Below are 18,332 nucleotides of genomic sequence, written 5' to 3'. Positions count from 1 at the left end.
TTACATTACACTGAACAAGATGGTATGGGTGCTTTTCTTGCAAATCAAGACTTGTCCAAAACAGGGGACTGGGTTTCATTCAGAGAAATGACAAACCACCATTTCCAGCTGCTGTACCAGAGCAAACCACACCAACAGCAGGAGGGATGATGTTCACTGTAGACCAGGAGAGCTGATGATGGTCACGCTTAGCTTCCAGTGACACCCCAAGGACTGTTGGCTTCAGCAAAATGACTTTGGATTGCCTCAAGGGCAGGAGAAAGCTCAGTTTGGCTTGGTTGCTTTGGCATCCTGTGGTAAGGGGCAGCACTGTATTTTTGGGTTGAGAGGAAGTGGAGTCAGTCCAGCTGAAAGTGTGCAATGTGCTCTGCTCAATCTAACCAGAAATAGATGCTCTAATTCAAATTAGGAGCATGCTTTAATTTTTAATATATATATATATATATATATATATATAAAGAAAAATTGGCAAAGCCAGCTCCCTGCCTTTTTCATGTTATTTTAGCAACAGAAACAACATATTTCTCATAGATCACGCTGCCACTTTGTAATCCCTTCTATATTTTCACAGCACAGTCATTTATTTGCCAGTCATTAGCAACCGGCAGAGAATGAAATCAGTCAATACTACTTAGATAAGGCATGGCTGGTTATAAAGTGCTGGCAGCATCCTTGAAATCACTCATTGGTACAACCAGGCAGATGCAGGTTGATAAGTCACCCACTGAAGGTCCCAGGGAGCTATGGCCCTGTTAGTGAGAGTTACCTTGCTCCCTCAGACAGGACTGGTAGCAAACCTCCAAATAGGCTGCTGGAAAGTTAAACCTGCATTGACATTGGGTTCAAAACCTCTTATAAAAGCCAAAAGTGCCAGGGTATACTGGAGACTTTCAGGGAGGAGGAAAGGAATGAGTCGTTTTCTTTCTTTTCAATTCAAAGTGTAGGGGTTTTGAGGAGATCTGATTGAAATGCCTCGACACGAAGCACAGCAGCACCCTGCTCACGTAGGTCTGCTTGGAGGGCAGGAAATGTGCCCATGGCTCAGAGATAGGGAGGGAGATTGCAGATGAGGCTGAGTGCGATTGAACATGGACCATGACAGATAAGAGGGAGCATATATCAAGGGCAAGTCTGAGTACAGAAGGACTGAGACAGCCTTGGGTTTCATTACTGTTTCAGCATTCAGGATGTCAAAGACCCTGCTTGATGCTGTATGCTGAAATGCTCCTTTGTGTGCTTCAGAGATGTGATTTCCCAAGGCCTTACCCAGGCTTCATTCCTCCTCTCCTGTCACTGTGTACAAATTACCTGTGTTTTCTCTGTAACAAGAGAACATTATTTCTAAGCCTGCGCCATCCATATATAACCCTGAAGTGCTGGAGAAGTTATCTGACTCATATACCATTTGCTTAGTCGCTCCTGTGGCTGGTGACTATCGCACATGGCTGGTATCTGTGACACTGTGCCCTTACCCAGGTTTCTTGGGAGTGTTGCTTGGCATGGCTTTGCATCACCGTGCCACTGATGGATGAGGGTTTAACATGTTTTATGGCCCATCAAGGCCCCGTTTGTGTGATCTATTCAGTGCTCTTTGCCCCAGGAGAACCACGCTGAAGCCCAATTTTCTTTCAGAGTGGTCCCTCTTGGAGAGGTTAATGACAAACATGCTCAGAGCAAGCTGCAGAGTTCCTGGAGATGCGGTGTTGATGAGAGCCACCTGGTTATCCATCTAGCAGAGCTTTTACCAGCAAAACCCCTACCTGAATGAGGGACAGGGGACTTATGTCAAAGAGACACAAAATCAATGCACCAGAACTTCTCCTTTCCATGAGAAGTGACTATTCCTGCAAGACTTTGACAAAACCGATGTAATCTCTGTGGTGCTGGCACCTAATACCACACTTTGTGGTGGGACTTTAAATCTCTCTTCTGTGTAAGACAGGCATGAGAAAGGAAACACTGGGTTAGTTTTACAGGTGGAAAACTTTGGGAATTGCAGCCTACCTCACAGCAAAGTTTTGAGGTTAGGATCTGAACCAAGAGCTGTGGATTCCTAAGTTGGCTCTGTAAGAGCAAGCCCATCTTTTCTTCACAGTGAGTACATGACAGGACAGAGTCATCCCTTCCTCATTAGTTCCTCTATTTTTATGGGAATAAATTGCATCAAATGAAATGCGTTTGCAAAGCAAGAATTCCTTCTCAACCCCGCATTTATTCATTCGCTGGAGCGTGACCATTGCTGTCGGTTTAGTAAATAAAATTAATTTTGATTCTTTCTAAATGAGAAAACAAATCAGTCATTAGGCTAATGGAAGCTTTTTTCAGTCTCATGGGAACATCTCTAACACGTTTCTTTTTCTTATGGCAAATTAATAGAAGCCACGTTCTCCTCCCCTGCTGTAAGTCAAGAGAGTAACCAGAGAAACTCAGGCAATTGTGAGGTTTTCCACATTCTGGTGCCATTCTTTCTTGCAAGGAGTTAATCTTCAGGGCTTTATTGAGATGAGTGTCTTTCAAAATTGAGGGAAAGAGGACTCCTGGCTTGGTCAGAGATAGTGTGCTTTTCAGCATCCTTGGTGTCTTTCTGATTGTCACTTGTGGTCAGAGCATCAAACTTGTGGCCATTGAAAAAAAGCAGGTGATTAGCAAGGTATAACCCTTCCTCATGGGCTGCAGATTTGATTTCACACTGGAATCAGCGCTGGTTTGCTCCATTTCAGTTCACTCTTGATGTGTGAGTAAGCTCCAGGGTTTGGATATGACCTTTCAGAGGTGGGGACTGAGGAAACAGCCTGCTAAAATGAGCTTGGGCAGGATTTCCAAAGCAGATTAAGGGTTACCATCATGAGCAACAGTCAGATTACTTGGAATAAATAGACTTTATAAGACCCAGAAAATATGCCAATGACTTTGGGATTTGGTTCATTCAATGCAAAATATTGTACGCTTTGTCCAGAAGAAGAAAGTGAAGATGATTTCTGTAGCATAAGCCTAAAGACAACGGTAGATGAGCGCGTGGTAACTCCACACAGTACATGATGCTGACCTGGCTTTGACCCAGAGAAAACAGAGGAATTCTGCTGAGTATACACTTCCTTTGCACTGAAACTCTTCCTCTGCGGTAGAAGATGATGCTCTTGTTAGCACAATGTAAGTGTTTATAAAGCGTCTTGGCACTAAATGCAGTCGGCTTTTCTTTCCAGCATGTTATAAACTCATAATGGAAAGGAAAACGGAGCATCCCTAATGCACCAGATTATTGTTACACTGCTGTCTCCTGATACTGCACTAGATTAACATGACAGAGCAATAAAACTCTGGATCTTCATTTATCACACCTCTTTAGCTCTTTCCCATGGCCAGAGAGATTTGAAATGAATCAGCTTTTTCCCAGAAGCAGTTACCCAGAAATCATCAATAGGTCAACTCTGCCAATTTTTACTCAAGTGTTGGTTTTCCGAGTATTCTTCAGTGCTCTTACCTAATCCACTGAGGAGGATTTCCATTTCATTTGGTTTTGGAGTTTATCCTTCCACCTGCTTCTTGCTATATTGCTGAATCTCTAGGTGTGTAACATTCTATCAGCGTGAGTTTTGTGTTAAAGTGGCACTCACACAGCCCGGGTGGGTTTGATACACCTCAATCTAAAAGATGCCTAAAAGGGGTGTCTGATCCTGGGATTAAGTGTCTGGAGGGACATTTTGGGTTTGCTGCCAGTCCTCAAACCAGCACTGTCTGTCTGCTGACTCCAAATTCCCCCATCTCTATTCCAAGCAGCCTTCTTGTAAACCAGTGCCCAACTCAAAACCTCCCTAAGCCGTTCCCTGGTCTCTGCCCAAGCTACGAGCTTATTTTAAAACAGAAGAGGCTTAGTATGAGACTGTTGCTCCTTGTACATTGTAAATCTGTTGGTGCTGCTGCCAGTCCCAAGCCTATCACAGAAGGTTTCTGTTGGACTCCTGGTTTCGAGGCTGTTGGGTGCACTTGGCTCGAGTTACCGGTAATATTTCATAATCCTCAAGCAAAATGATTCCTCTTAAAAATGAGGACTGAGATACCAAGCAGCCCTTCTCTCAGGCAGCCCTAAGAAAGCACTAGTGAGGACCGGCTGCAATGACACCCTTCCCCTCCGGTCCCCAACACATTGCCTCTCTCCAGGATTTCCAGCTTTGATTTTTATAGAGCTCCAAGTACACTGGAGCAAACCATACGTTTGGAGACAGCAAATTATAAGGGTTTTTTGTGTTTTGGTGCTGACATTCAGCCCTGAACGCTCTATGAATGTCAGTGCCCTTCTTCCCAGTTTTACACATACAGAAACTAGTACATAAGGAGTGAAGTGACTCAGGCAGAGTCTCACAGCATCAGGGGCAAATTCCTAAACCTTGCCCTGGCAATTCAGCTGTTCTCTGCTCATATCTGTCTTGCTACTTCCATAGCAAATACTAACATAGCAACCAGCATTGCTCAGCTTAGCTTAGCTGGTGTGAGCAACCCCCTGGTTTCTTCATTCTAATTCTCCCTGTGCAGTGATGGATGATGGCAGAGATGGACTCAGCAACACACTTTGCCTTGAATTAAGTGTCCCTGTGCTTCTGCAGAGCGAGCTACCAGGGCTGCGTGCGTGGGGCACCCTCCCTCTGTGTGAGCATTAATTATGACTGCTGCTTGCAGAATGATCTGTGAACTAAAATGGGGTTTTTCTAATTCTGTCACTGGAGAAGAACTCCTGGCTAATCAACTGGGCGCAGATGGAGTTGGCAGAGATGACATAAAGGCCCGCGCTAATTACTCCACATGTCTCAAGAACTGATAAGGGAGTTGATTTATGCCTGGAACAGCCTGATAACTCCGGAAATAATAGATATTGCACGACTTAATTAATCAATGTAGACCTGGTGGTGCTGTGAGTTTGGATTATCGGCCGTGGTGTAGTGCAGGTGTATGGAAGGTGGGCTGCAGCCTCCTTCTGTGAGAAGCCTGAATGTGCCTACTAATGGCCCAAGCCAAGGATCGGGTTCTGGATACATCCTACATTTGTCTCTTTTTATATCTGATGAGTTCTTGCACTCTTACCCTAGCATAAGATGAGTGTTGCCACGTATGATGGTGTGACGAGGAAAATGGTGCATATATACACAGCAACAGCAGGTAGGAGCAAGAACTTCTGTAGGAATTGGTCCATCCTATGTGCTCATGCTAAATAGTTGCATCAGGAGTAAGCAGTTTTAAGGCCTGAGTATTTTCAGCTTAGGCTATTGCCCTGCCTGGTGTGCTTGGTCCTCAGGGCAGGATTTAGTGGCTTCTGCAGAGCATTTTAAGGAGAACCATAGTGCCATATGTTTTAACAAATTAGCCCTGGTTTCAGCACCTTATGGCACACACGACCCAACATAGATTGGGTTCTGCATGGCAGCATGGGGTTTGGACTGAGAACTACAAGCTCCTGAGGACAGTTAAGAGAAGGTCTCCACTCCCAGGCAGTCCTGAAGTGCTCAGTCCTAAAGGACTCATGGAAACAAGCCACTGTGGTCTAGCTGTTAATGGTAACTTGGCTTTGAAACAGCATCTTCAGGCTTCTCTGCTGAACTTGAGGAGCCTTTGCAATGTTATAAGGGAGGAGAGGACTGCAGCCTGGATCTCGTTTTTGAAGGCTGCTGACCCCCAAATCTCCAGTAATTTCAACACAGGGCCTCTCACTTTAGTCACCCCAAGGCTGCACTCTGGGTGAGGAGGGGAACCATGTCAGTATCCTACTCTATTCAGTGTTATTTAAATAAGCTGCCTTGCTTGTACAAATACCAGGCTGGTATTTACTGCTGGGGGCTCAGCCACATCCCTTAGAGATGCTATAGAAGGTCACCAAAAGTTGGAAAGACAGCTGAGAGGCCTTGCAAGTTGCTTGGTTGAGATCAGATGCAGGAATCGGGTCTGGACGCTGTTCCTTGCTCCCCTCATCCAGCTATACGGTCTCACATTAGTCATTACATCTCTGTGTATCTACTGAGCTCCCAAGCACCATGAGGCACAGTGACTTTCCTTTAGGTGTCTGAACAGGACAAAGCCCCACGGTCTCTGTACTTGGCCCTACCATACTAAACTGTCTTGCCTTTACTGTGATTTGAGCATCAAAGACTGCACTACATCTCTTTTGCTCAGTGCCTGGCAGGGCTTAGCAAAGCCATGAAAAGGATAGTCAGCAGGGGATTGAACTTGTTTAATTTCTGAAAATACAGTTTATATTCATGTCCATACTTACATCCAGAACCAATAAATATACACAACAGCTTTCCAGGACTTCACAATCATCGTCACTTACATAATAATGAAGTGGTCACATTACATTTTATAGGCGGTTTGGTTGTGACAGTATTATGAATACATGGAATCCTTTCAACAATGTTTTCCTAGTCTTGCTTTTATACTCTTTTTGATTGTGTTTGAAAGATTCCTGAATGCTATGAGTCTCTTATATGGGTTAGAGACAGTAAAACAATGTAAGTGTCTGCCACAGCACTTTATAACCCTGGCTTATACACAACTTTAAGATCAGTGCTGTGGCCTTTTTTGTACGAAACTTCCTCTTAAGAAGTAGTGTTTTTCTTCTAAGAGATCCCCTTGAAGACTTCCAAAGATATTATCTGAGCTGTTTTCTGCTTTGAGCTGATCAGCTCAAATGATCAGCAGTGCAAACCAGCCATAAACTTAGTTTAACAAGGTAGTTAAACCAGGTTTAGTGTTCTCTAGTGTTTTGTGTTCAGCAGTACAGAGCTGAAAGTGTGTACCAGTAAATCAGTTCTCTAGAGTACAGAAAGTGGTAACACACGTCTGCCTTAGCCAGAACACCATAAGAGTTTCACACAGCCCAGGATAGCCCATAACGCTCTTAGCTGGCAAAGGAAGAGAAGTCTATGTACATTCATTTGAGCCTGTGGGTCTCCAGATTTTAGCTTTGCTATGAATTCATTTTTCCTTTAATTTCACAAGTTCTCTAGGTTTAGAAGTGCTTTTCAGTACCCAGCCATGCCCTTAGACCTTGCTAGTCTGCATATGTCCATTGAATTCAATATTTCTCTGGGTTAACATTGATTCCTGCAAGCGGCTGCTGTTCTCTTGCCTGTGTTCAATGGGGTCACCATCCTCTACACCATTGCCCTTTCGGAGGCAAAGGACTTTCTGAAAACTCTGCTTGAAGTTGTCAGAAAGGAATCCATAAAGAATGGGGTTGGCACAGCTGTTTGCATAGGACAGGACCACCACAAAGAAGTACACCCCAACCAACACGGGGTCTTCCGGCAGTATAAATATCAAATTTACAATGTTCATCATGTAAAACGGGAGCCAGCAAAACACAAAGACCACCACAATGATCACCACCATCCTGGTCACCTTCCTTTCTGATCTCCTGCGCCTCGTAGACCCAACTCGGATCCCTGACGACTTGACTTTAATCACGATCAGCAAGTAGCAGAGACAGATCACCAACAAAGGACCAAAGAAACCAAGGACCGATGTATAAATGATGAACGCTGCTGACCAGATGTTGACAGGCTCCGGCCAGTTCATGTTGCAGGTGTGAAAGTCTTCCTGCACATCCGAAAAGATGATGACTGGAAGCACCACCAAGAATGAGAAGGTCCAGACAGTCACACTGATGAGCTTGGCTACCCTGGGCCGTCTCCACTTGGTTGATTTGATGGGATGAACTACTGCCAGGTAGCGGTCCATGCTCATCACAGTCAAACAAAATATACTAGTGAATTGGTTAATGCCATCTACAGTCATCACCAGTCGGCACAAAAAGGAGCCAAAGGGCCAATAGGAGATGGCATTCTGGGTGGCCAGGAAGGGGAGGCCCAGCATGAAGAGTACATCAGCGACAGCTAAATTCAAGATGTATATGTTGGTGACGGTTTTCATCTTGGCATAGCGCAAAACCACATAGATGACCAACGTGTTGCCACTGAGTCCAACTGCACATACAAGGAGGTAACAGATGGGAATCAGGACTTTGTGGATGTATTTGAATGAGGGCTGCTCTGAGAGCGTCCCGTTCTCTGTCACGTTGGTCAGCAGGGAGGAATTCACGTCGCTGGAACCAGCTTCTGTGCTAACTGTGTTGGAAAAGTATAAAGGATCCATAATTTTTACTCCTCAGTTTTCTCTTTTAAGGCTAAGAGAGATTAAACTTCATGGGCATCTTGTTCCTAGAAAGAAAAATAAAAAGGAAAAAGAAAGAGTGAATTCAAAGCAGACTAAGTTCTTAAATGAAGACATGCTGTAACTGTCTATCTCTAGCCTGAATTTGTGTCTGAATTATGCAGTTAGCACATGTGATGAGACCAATGCCTGAAAAAGGAATTGCACAAGACAGCCCAAGTGCTCATCCCAGTAGATGGTGGTGTCTGTTTAATTTTCACAAGCTGCATGCCCTGGGGTCAGGGCCGGGTGTAACTGTGAAGATGGGAGGCTGTAACACAGCATGCGTCCTGCCAGGAAACCCAGAACCCAAACCCAAAGATAGTTCCCAGCTCTTCGTATCTGAAGCTCCACTGAGATGTTTCACAGGTCTCCCTGTTTACATAGAAACAGTCTCAGTTTGATATCTTCAGATGCCACTTAACTGCCTGGCAGAGCCGATTGAGAACCCCCAGGGGACACTGGCAGCTGTGTAGGTGAAGAAACAAACCCCTCCATAACCCTAATAAAGAGCACCAGTGAACTCCAGAGCTGAAAGGACTGCGTCTGGGACCACTTCTCCATCAGGTCAGGCCACATGCACACAGCTGTGGAGACTGCAGTGGCAAGGAGCAAGCTGTTTCTTTTCCATGTCTCAAGACTGTTCCTCTGTCGGTGTTTCTGGACCTCTCTCCTCTTATCCTGAAGTGTGCTTTTTTGTCTAAGAAACACCTTTCTTCTTCAAGAAACCCAAACTGCAGTGGGCAGCCTCGGGACACAGCTGAACAGATTTCGTGATAGAATATGTTCCATTAGACAATCTGAAAAGGGTTTGAAATTTTCCAGCTCTCTCTTTCGTGGCATGCTTGAATCACAGGAATAATTTTACATTCTTTGTCTCAACATGGTCTAAGTAGGTGTTTAAGAAGCTTTCTGCTATAAAAAGTTGAAAGCATCTGGTATGAAAGAGTGGAGATTCAAGACACCAATCTGGCCTGAGATCTTTCCCTAGTCTGGCCAGAAGACCATGGTGAAGGTGCTCAAGCAGGATCATAGAATCATATGTGGCCAGCAACTTTTATTCCCATCACTTGATAGTTAGATTTCCATAATAATATAGGTGCATGTGTCTGGATTCAAGCCCACCCAGCCCACACTGCACCCGTGCCTTTGAAGCACAAGCAAGGTTCTGCATCATGTAAGCATGCAAAAGACTTCTTATTTCCAAGAGGAACGCAAACACCTCCACGGGCTGGTTGCTGTGCTTTCTGCACTGCAGTGGGTGAGAGTAGAAGTTCCTCCAGCTACCAGTAGTAATCACAAATATGCTGTTCTGATTTGGAACTGGGCAGATGGGAAGTAGGTGTCTCACATGTAGCTCTGTGGCTGGGAGGAGATGTACCAGAGAAATCAGAAACCCAGGGTGGCTGGGATGGAAAAGCTGAGGGAGCTGCCAAAGCTCAAACAAATGCTGGCTTGAAGGTGGAGATGAGAAAGGGGCAGGAAAGTGAGGAAGAAGAGTTCTTTCATTTGGATGCCTTCTTCTCACCCTAAAGATAACCTACAGCCCAAAATGCCTACTTGCAAAGAGCCTCAGGCTCTTCCAGCCACCCATTGCTGACATTCCTGATGCACCCAAGGGTTTTTCTTGAGGGATCTTTGTGTGCCTTCCATGGAGGCGACAGCAATTCCAGCTTCCTTTGACAGCAGCTGCCATGGTCTGTTCTGCTGCTGTGCTGTCCCCAGTGACACTTCAGCAGTTTGTCGGTCAGCTTCCTTGGTATTTGGGGTTCTTCTCTTGGCTTCTTGCAAGCATTAACCTTTGCTGTCAGATTTTTTGCTCCATTTAATGAACTTTTCAACCTTCCATAGTGGGTGCATTCAGAAGGAAATGCATTTCCTAAGGCTCTCAGGGAAAGCCTTGAGTCTCTTTCTTCAGGGACAGCCTGCAAGTTGGCAGCACCGGCAAAGAGCTTCCATCATCTGAGCGTTTCCCATACATTAGCTGGGGATGCGATGGGCTCAAAGTCATCCAGATCTGAAGCTGAGTCCCCTATTCAGGGCTTTATCCACTCAGCCACTGAAACCTCATTGCCTCTACCTTGTAGCCACTGGTATTTTGGGATACATTCTGGCAACAACAAAACCCAAACAGCTCCAAAAGCATGCTTTGCTGGCTGTTTGATGAGCAGAGAGGGTTTTTCCCTCTGTCTAGCTGGTAGCTTGCCCCTCACCGGCACAATTTTACCTGCACTTACATTACCACTGCAGCAGTTAATGACCATAAACCTCAACAAAGGATGACTAAATATAATTAAGGCATGCTGACTGATAGCTTAGACACTTGTTTGGGTATTCAGAATTGATGGATTAACTAGAAGAAGCACCTCTAGGGGACTTTCTCTCACCTAGCTTTTTTTCCCTTTGGTGTTTCATCTCCAAGACGTCACACTGGTGTACTCCATAAATGATGTGCTTTCTGCTTCAAACACACAAAGGAGAAAGGACAAGCTAAGGAGCTAAGAACAGAGATCCAGAGTAATCACTAGTATGATTCCAAGTTCTCATTTTACAGAGCTATAAAACAGAGGCCTCCACTGCAGTGAACATATCTGACTGCCTGCGTCCCTGCCCAAGAACTGAGAGAAGAAACAGCAGAGATGTTATGGCACAGAGCTGAAGAAGGTATTTAGCTTTTGTGAGAACTTCTCTACAGCAGGTATCCAGCACAAACATCCTTTTGCTGGGCACAAAAGCAGGTATCCAGCTGGCAGCACAAGGCAGCACATCAGTGACTGAAGCATCATCACAACATAAAGGACAAACCTTAAAACTGCCCAGACAGATCAAGGTTGAAATTCCTCCTGCTTGTGGTGACAATAGCAAAGCAAAAATAACCCTGTGAAGTGCATTGCATCAGAGTATAGCTGGGATCAAGAAGGAATTACATAAGGAAACCTAGTTTTATGAGCCAAGATTTGATCTCACCCCCTGTTTACCACTGGAATTATAACTCTCTCTTATGCAGCATCAAATATAATTGCTGTGAAGAGAATTATGAGAGCAGAACTGCAGGTTATTACTTCCAGGTGCAGAATAACCAGCAGGAATAGACAGAATGATAATCCAGACCTATGTGCTTTTAAAACAGATGTCCTAGGTAGTGAAGGGAAGCAAAGCACCTGGGTAAGTATCCAAGAAGTATCTAACAGCAGCAGAACTGTGTGGTTTTCCCCCAGTCCCATGGAGTTGGCTGCAATGTGTTAGTGGAGTAATTTGCTGTAATGAAGCAAAGGAAAACTCTCCTGGTGCTTTAGTGGATCTGCCCTTTTGGGGATGAGTGTTCATCACCTGCTTCTTCAGCTACAGCCCATGGGACCACATGCTGTGGTCTGCATGGATGCACCAGGCAGAGCCAAGGGCGAGGGAGAGCAACTGCTGATGGATGGGGAGAGGAGGGAGGTGATGCTGTGGAAGTTGGTGGAACCTGGCAGAGCAGCTCTGAAGTAGCGCAAACACTAAGGCAAGGCTGGTGTGAAGAGGAGGGAAAGGCAGCATCATGCCAAGACCTGATCAGCTTCTTACAGTTACAATAACGTTCTTGTACTAACCCAGAAGTTCCCTGAGAGCACACAGAAATCTCATCATTTCATATACAAAATCCCTAGGTTTCCCCACTCCCATCCCTATTTCACCACCTGGGATAAAAAGGCAAAAGGACTCAGTTCAGATGTGAACTTTCCCCTGGTTAAAATCTGCTATTTGTTATTTCTCAGGGTGTTTCTCACTCAAAAAACGAGGAGTGATTGAATTCCTCCACAGCAGACACAACAAAACAACTTTCCTGCACTAAATTGCTTTTCCGCTTTGACTGGCTCTGTTGGTACTAAAACACTGATCAGCTGAAGTCAAAGTTAAATAATACCTTGCCATTTTTAGCACCTTTTTAGCTCATCTTTAGGAACTGTGTTTTCAAGTCGGCAATGCTTTGTTACCACCCTGCTCCAAACAGCCCAGTGTTTCCTAGAGCACTCTGCAGAGATGCCACCTGATAACCTGGTCCTAGCTTTTAGTTTGGAAAAAGCAATCCATAAACCACTTTAGCTTCTGTTATGTATTTATTAAATACTTTTTTGCCCCCCCAAAAAAGCATTTCAGGCTCTGTTATGCTCAGAGTTTACTCACTTTGACCGAGCTGCTCCTGTCACACACAGTCCTGTAAAGCACTTGCTTCTGGTTTTGCTCCCAAAGCAGTTGATTTAAGCAGCTTCAGCCAGAGGAAAGTGTGGAGCCCAACATCTCCGTGCTGGCACCGGGCAGGTGCTAAACTCCAACTGCTCCACCGGCGCATCACCAGGGATCTCACCAAAGTGTTTCTCTTCCTCCCCTCTCTCCTCTGCAATCCATTGGCATCAATTGATTTCAGGGATGTGATGGATTCAAAGACGGTTTAATCAAGGAGTGTTTCGATACCGGCTGTGTCTGGCTTCCAGGCTGAAGCACCCACAGGTCCCTTGGCTTAGGGAGAGCCAGGAGAGCCCCAGGTTAAGCTCAGTCGAAGCTCCTCTTGCTGTAAGAGATGATGCAGCTCAAGACGAGGAGCCTCGAGAGGACCTCCCAGGGTGTGAGACCCCTTGGGTGCACCCCACACCAGCAATGCAGATCCACTCCGGCCGCAGAGTCCTGGTCACAGGATCACCCAGGAGCTGGGATTCCCAACACAAGCATTGCGAGACGGATCCAGCACGCTAAGTACCAGCTGCCTGGTGTAACCTGCGTGTCTCCTCCCCCCCAGATCTATAAGAAGGCTCTGGTTTACCCCAAGGCAAGCCTACAAGTTTAAAACAGCTGAGTAGGGCTGTTCTCTCTGCAGCCCTCCGGGCACAGTGTACACCCTGTGCCTGGCTCTGTGGTACTAGGAGCTGGCAGGGCACAGGGATACAGGATGCTACACCCAGCCCAGCCCCACGGTGACCCCCAGGACTCCGCTTTGACCGCGACCATCCACTTCTTGCTGACCACCCCGCCGCACATCCGACCCCCTGCACTTCCCCCCCCCGTGTTTTAGCAGAACGGAGCTCCGGGCACTCAGCTCCAGACCCCGATCGGGGCAGCATTCGGGGCTCAAGCCCTCCTTCCTCCTGCTTTCCCAGCACCACCGAGGATCGTCCTGCTTTCAACACCGCATCAGCGGGTTCCCCCTTGCCATCCCTCCGGCCAGGACGGGCTCACTCCGCTCTCCAACGGCAAAACCCCTTAAGATGGGCAAACTGGGGATGGCCGCTTTGCTTCGGGGGAGCAAGGACCGCTCCGGTGCCTTATTCATCCCGGAGACCCCTTTAAAAGCGGGATGCCCTTTGCAAAGCCCCAGATTGAACCATCCCTTCCGCTTCCCCCCACCCCATCACCCCCCTCAGTCTCCCCCGGCCCCACTCGCTGCTCCGCTCTCCCCCGGCCACGATTTACCTGCAGCCCCAGGGTCTCCTCTTGGCCCCGCTCCGGCTGCAGCTCCCCCCTCAGCCCGGGCTGCCCCGAGCCAGGAGCGCGCCCCGAGCTCCTCCGCTTCCCTCCGGCGGCGGGCGGGGACGGCGGCCGCCCCCCGAGGGGAGGGACGGGGCTCCCGGCTGGGGCTGCCTCCGGTGATGGGAGCTGGAGGGGGGGACGACACGGGGCCCGCGAGGGGACACCCTGGGGTGTCTGCGGGAAGTTGGGCTGGAGGTGGGGAGCCGTCGGCGCTGGAGGCAGCAGGGATGCTCTGCATCCCCTTCCAATGCCCGTGCCCCCTTCCCAAGCTCAAGGACCCCTTACCTGGTTCGGCTCCTGCCCCACACCCCGGGTGCGGGGTGTGCGCCGTGCGAGGAGAGCGGCTGCTCCTGCGAGGGGCTGGGAGCCCTCCCTGTGCCCGCGGAGAAGGGGGAAAGGGGTCTCCCAGGAGACCTGCATCGCCTCCCCTCATCTACCTCCCTTCCAGCTCCGAGAAGTGCTTTTAAAGACTCCTGCGGGCTCCCACGAAGCGAGCCCCCTCCCCGCAGCGTGCGGGCTCCTTCAGGGACAGTGATAGGGACCTGCAGCTCCATCACATCCATCTTAACGCTCCTTGGTGTTGAGCATTAGGGAAGACCTAGAGACAGGGTCGCGCTCCGCATCCTGCCTCTCCCTGGAGAACCGGAGCTGAAATCCCATGCGGGAATTGACTACGGATCCGGCCCTAAAATTCTTAGCTAGTGGGAAGATGCAGGGCTTAATATCCAGGCTGTCAGGCTAAACTTGGTGGGTTTCCTCCTTCCTAAACTCCCATGGATTTCACCTAGGTTCTGCAGGGCAGGAAGGGGCTGAACTGTTTTACCCTTTAAATGCAACAAGTGAATTAAAAGTCATACAGAGCCTTCCCCCTCCAGCCTGCAGCCTCCTGATATCACTTGTATCGACACCCATACCGGTGTCTCCTAAGCCCCTTTGCTCCTCGTCTTGCGGGGGGGGGAGGATGATCAGAGCAGTGGATGTGTGTTTAACACAGCACTGGGCTCCCCAGTCCCTTTCCATCAGCATGCACAGGGCATCGTGCTTTGTAATAATGTATATGATCTTAATCCAGTGCTGAGGCTTTTCAATTAGAGATCTGTAATTGAGTCAGATGTGTGAAGGCAAAAAAAAACAGAAGAAGAGAAGAGAAGGAGAAAGCTGCTCTTGGCATGTCGCTTTCTAATTCAATCTGCTGATGTATTTATGGTCATGTACCACTAAATTGAACTAAGGCTCCAGTCTGCTCTTGCCATGACAATAGGGAGAGTCATCTGACAGAAATAGAGTTGGGAATGATAAACAGGAGAGTTTGATTACCTTCTTTGAAAACACGCCAAGCAAAGTGCGATGCAATAGCCCCACTGTGAATATCAGCTTGAATGAAAATAGGGCTAATTTAATGATTTGCCTTCCTATATTTTATTAGCCTTTTATTATCTTTTGCATATTAAAAAGTTGCTGAGAAAACACTGTGGTTCCTGAGTTTCCCCAAAGAAAACAGCACAAATAAGCGCCTTACCAGGATCTGTGCTGTAACAGAGGGAAGGTTTACAAACCTCTTAATGCTGGGTGAGTTCTTTACCCACTCAAGTCAACATCGACGTTCCATTTCAGAGCTGAATGGAGCCAACACAAAAGCTATTTGAGAACACTACCTGTTATCATGCTTTTAATGGCTAATGCCCCTGGTCGGAGACCAAAGATCAGTTACACCAACCACAGAATAAACATGGGAGGAAAAATAACTCCTAGTACATGAGTGTTCGGGTAGATACCCATCAACACAGGCAGACCTGCAGCTTCATGTGTGAAGGTTGGTGGCTCGGATGTGTTGTAATGAGGATCATCAATGTATGAGGTAGATGAGGTGTGTGGAGGAGAAGCACATAGCAGTGATGTGACAGTACCTGGTTTGTAATTCTATCAGATGTCTCCTTTTTGCTGCATGTAGTATTTTATAGGTGTATAATCAATATAGCTTTAACATTTTTGTGTTGAGGTTTTAGAGAGGGCAGAGATTGAATATTACGCTAAAAGCCTCAGCCTGCATTACTTTATTTTGTTCTCCTCTCCATGTAAAACCACCTCTCAGAGAGCCCTAACTTGGATACAAGTCTCTTTATTTTGCCACCCTTGTCGCATACAGAAATTCAGTGTCACAACACGATTCCTGAAGGGTACGTTTCCTACCGTCGCGTTGAACGATGATGAAACTGCTGACAAACGTAATGGTAGCAATACATGTTAAACCAGCGCATATGTGTGAGACAGGTTGCACGGGAAGCCCCTCCTGTGGTTCTTCAGCTGCCTTGTGAAAACTCAGCTGAAGCAGAAAGGATGATTTTGGATCAATATTTTTAGAAGGAGGAGCTCTGGGGAACTTGTAGCAGCTTCTCCTGTTGAACCTGGCAGCAAGGAACAGAGTGATTGCTGGCGAGGGAGGAACTCACACACTCATAGTGCGTAAACCATCTCAGTGATAGACTCGGTTCCAAGCCTGGCTTAAACTAGAGGGCTGTGTGGGAACTGAGGCCCTAAGGGTTGGATTGCCTCTGATTAGAAGGACCGGAGTAGTGCAACAAAGGTACCTTTCAAACTCCGATGGGCACAGAAACAGAGAAGGAGCAGATATCTGGTTTGCTCCCAGTTTGTTTCTGGAGCCATTTCCTTAAAAATTGATTGTGTGTTAAGGATTAGACCCAGACTTTTCATAATCACAAGAGGACTAAGGTCAAAACTGATGAGATCAGCACGGAAAAGCAGGCAGGGCTGCCAGGCTGGAAGCTGACTCCTTGGTGCTTCGAAGTCTTCCTAAGTGGTGAAGGATATTTTTACTCTTCAAGAACGGGAGCCCGAGGCACTGACAAGGAGAGAAGTATGTTCTTGGTTAAACAGCCAGTTGGGACTGTGAGTCATGTCCATTCCTCATCCCCACAAGAAGCCCCAAAGTGCAGGATGGCCATGCTGTGAAGATGCTCATCCCAGCAAGCTACAGCGCTGGCAGTTGTGGTGAGTGAAGCTGTGGCTCCCAAGACTCAATTGAGCCCCTGCTGAAGGTCACACTGTGTTTTCTTCCAAGGATCTATTTAACATCATGAGTTTTGAGAAAAAGGAAATGTAAGAGCCCTATTTCCCCTTTAAAGAAAACCATTGAGCTTGCTGGGTGAGAGTGGCTGCTCATCACTTGGAGTTTTCAAATCCAGCTGAGATTTGGGCTCTGGTGTAGTCCTGAGTTATTCATGTTGCCATAGAAATAAATGGATCAATTTTCTGCTGTTCACTGCTCAAAGCTCCCGAGTACACTGACTACAGATCTACCACTCCTCCACCTCATGAGCCCTGGCCATGGCCATGGGCTTGGTTTCCAATCTTTGCTTCTCCGGGGAGCTCCGCATGCAGCAGGGATATTTTTTTCCTTGTTTTTAATGATTGGCTTGCATTTGTTTGAAGCATTTTCGAAGTTCACAGAAAACATCCTTCAGCTCAGCTTCTGACTGGAAGACAGTTACTGTGTTCAATTACATTCACAGTTTGGCTGGCTGAAGCCGAACGTTTTCACTTTGCCTGCAGAATATGCTGTGAAAGCCAGGCGGCAGGAATCCCAGCGAGGTTGAGGTGCTTTTGTTTCCCTTTGTTATTCTGCTTACAAGGAAGAAAAGTCAATGCCTTTGAAATCAGTGCTTTATACATCTCTCAAACGGGCTGTAATTACAGTCCCATCTGTTGTCATAATGCTGAATTGCCTGAGGCAGAGATGCATGAAGATCTTCCCAGTTGGTCATTACTGAGCAGCCTGCTTTATTCCCTACCATCATGATGCGCTGACAGCCCACTCTGCCTCCTGGAAACCCTCTTGGAGGAGAAAGCACAGGACAGGGGCTGGATTTGCTCATCAATACCTTAAATGAACATCTCTTGGCTATTTACAGCCTGGTTGGGAAAGAAGATTGCTTTTCTATCCCATGACTTCAAATCACCTCTTCTCAATAGCCACAGAGCAAACTTACTGCACTGCCAGTCCGGTAGACAAAGCGTTATTAAAGCCTTGATTTTTGCCCAGTACTTCTGATACTCTGTGTATCTTTACACAGAACTTACTCTCCTCTGAATAAAACCATCTACTTCTCTCTACAGACACGAGAGTACTGTTTCCCCAGCACTGAACAGGAATGGCTAATCTGAATCTTTAATGGCAACGTCTCACACACACCACTGTTTGTACCAGCAGCATCGTTTGGTTTTCAGCTGATTTTTCTGGCAATGTAGAAGCTCATTTCCTACCTGAAGGACTTCATTGAATGGGATATCTTTTTTTAACTAAAGGACAACTTTTTTTGGACCAAACTGAATTGGCTAAACTCAACTGTGCTAAGATGGACTGGCCTGGAGTGGCCTAAACTGGGCTGGACTGGTGTGAATTGGGCCAAACTAGGCTTAAGTGGGCTAAAGTGGGCTGGACAAGGCTAAACAGTGCTGAACTGAGCTAAAGTGGGCTGGGCTGGGCTGGGCTGAGGTGGGCTAAACCAGGCTGAACTGGGCTAAAATGGTTTGGACTGGTGTGAACAGGGCTAAAGTGTACTGAATTGGGTTAAACTGAGCTGGGCTCTGCTTGGATGGGATAAACTGGGCTA

The 18,332-nt window shown here is 46.9% G+C and overlaps 1 protein-coding gene across 3 annotated transcripts; it reads right to left on the bottom strand.

Moving 5' to 3' along the window:
• Window positions 1-6,765: 6,765 nt before the first annotated feature.
• On the bottom strand, window positions 6,766-14,191 carry SSTR5 (somatostatin receptor 5). 3 transcript variants are annotated; one of them, XM_057403048.1, is made up of 2 exons: window positions 13,987-14,191; window positions 6,766-8,207 (listed from the first exon to the last, which is right to left on the bottom strand). In XM_057403048.1, exon 2 carries the CDS (start codon window positions 8,140-8,142, stop codon window positions 7,030-7,032), a length of 1,113 nt encoding a protein of 370 aa, XP_057259031.1. In that variant the 5' UTR covers window positions 8,143-8,207; window positions 13,987-14,191; the 3' UTR covers window positions 6,766-7,029. The 3 variants fall into 3 exon arrangements, with proteins under 3 accessions (XP_057259031.1, XP_057259029.1, XP_057259030.1); XM_057403046.1 differs by lacking the exon at window positions 13,987-14,191 and adding an exon at window positions 13,645-13,803; XM_057403047.1 differs by lacking the exon at window positions 13,987-14,191 and adding an exon at window positions 12,364-12,949.
• Between the last annotated feature and the right edge of the window lie 4,141 nt (window positions 14,192-18,332).

The sequence above is a fragment of the Pezoporus wallicus genome, unplaced genomic scaffold (assembly GCF_028554395.1).
Source record: "Pezoporus wallicus isolate ANWC-B61680 ecotype Strahan unplaced genomic scaffold, APGP_CSIRO_Pwel_v1 contig_13839, whole genome shotgun sequence".
In the NCBI taxonomy this organism is placed as follows: Eukaryota; Metazoa; Chordata; class Aves; order Psittaciformes; family Psittacidae; genus Pezoporus; species Pezoporus wallicus.
This window is presented reverse-complemented; position numbering and strand designations above follow the sequence as displayed.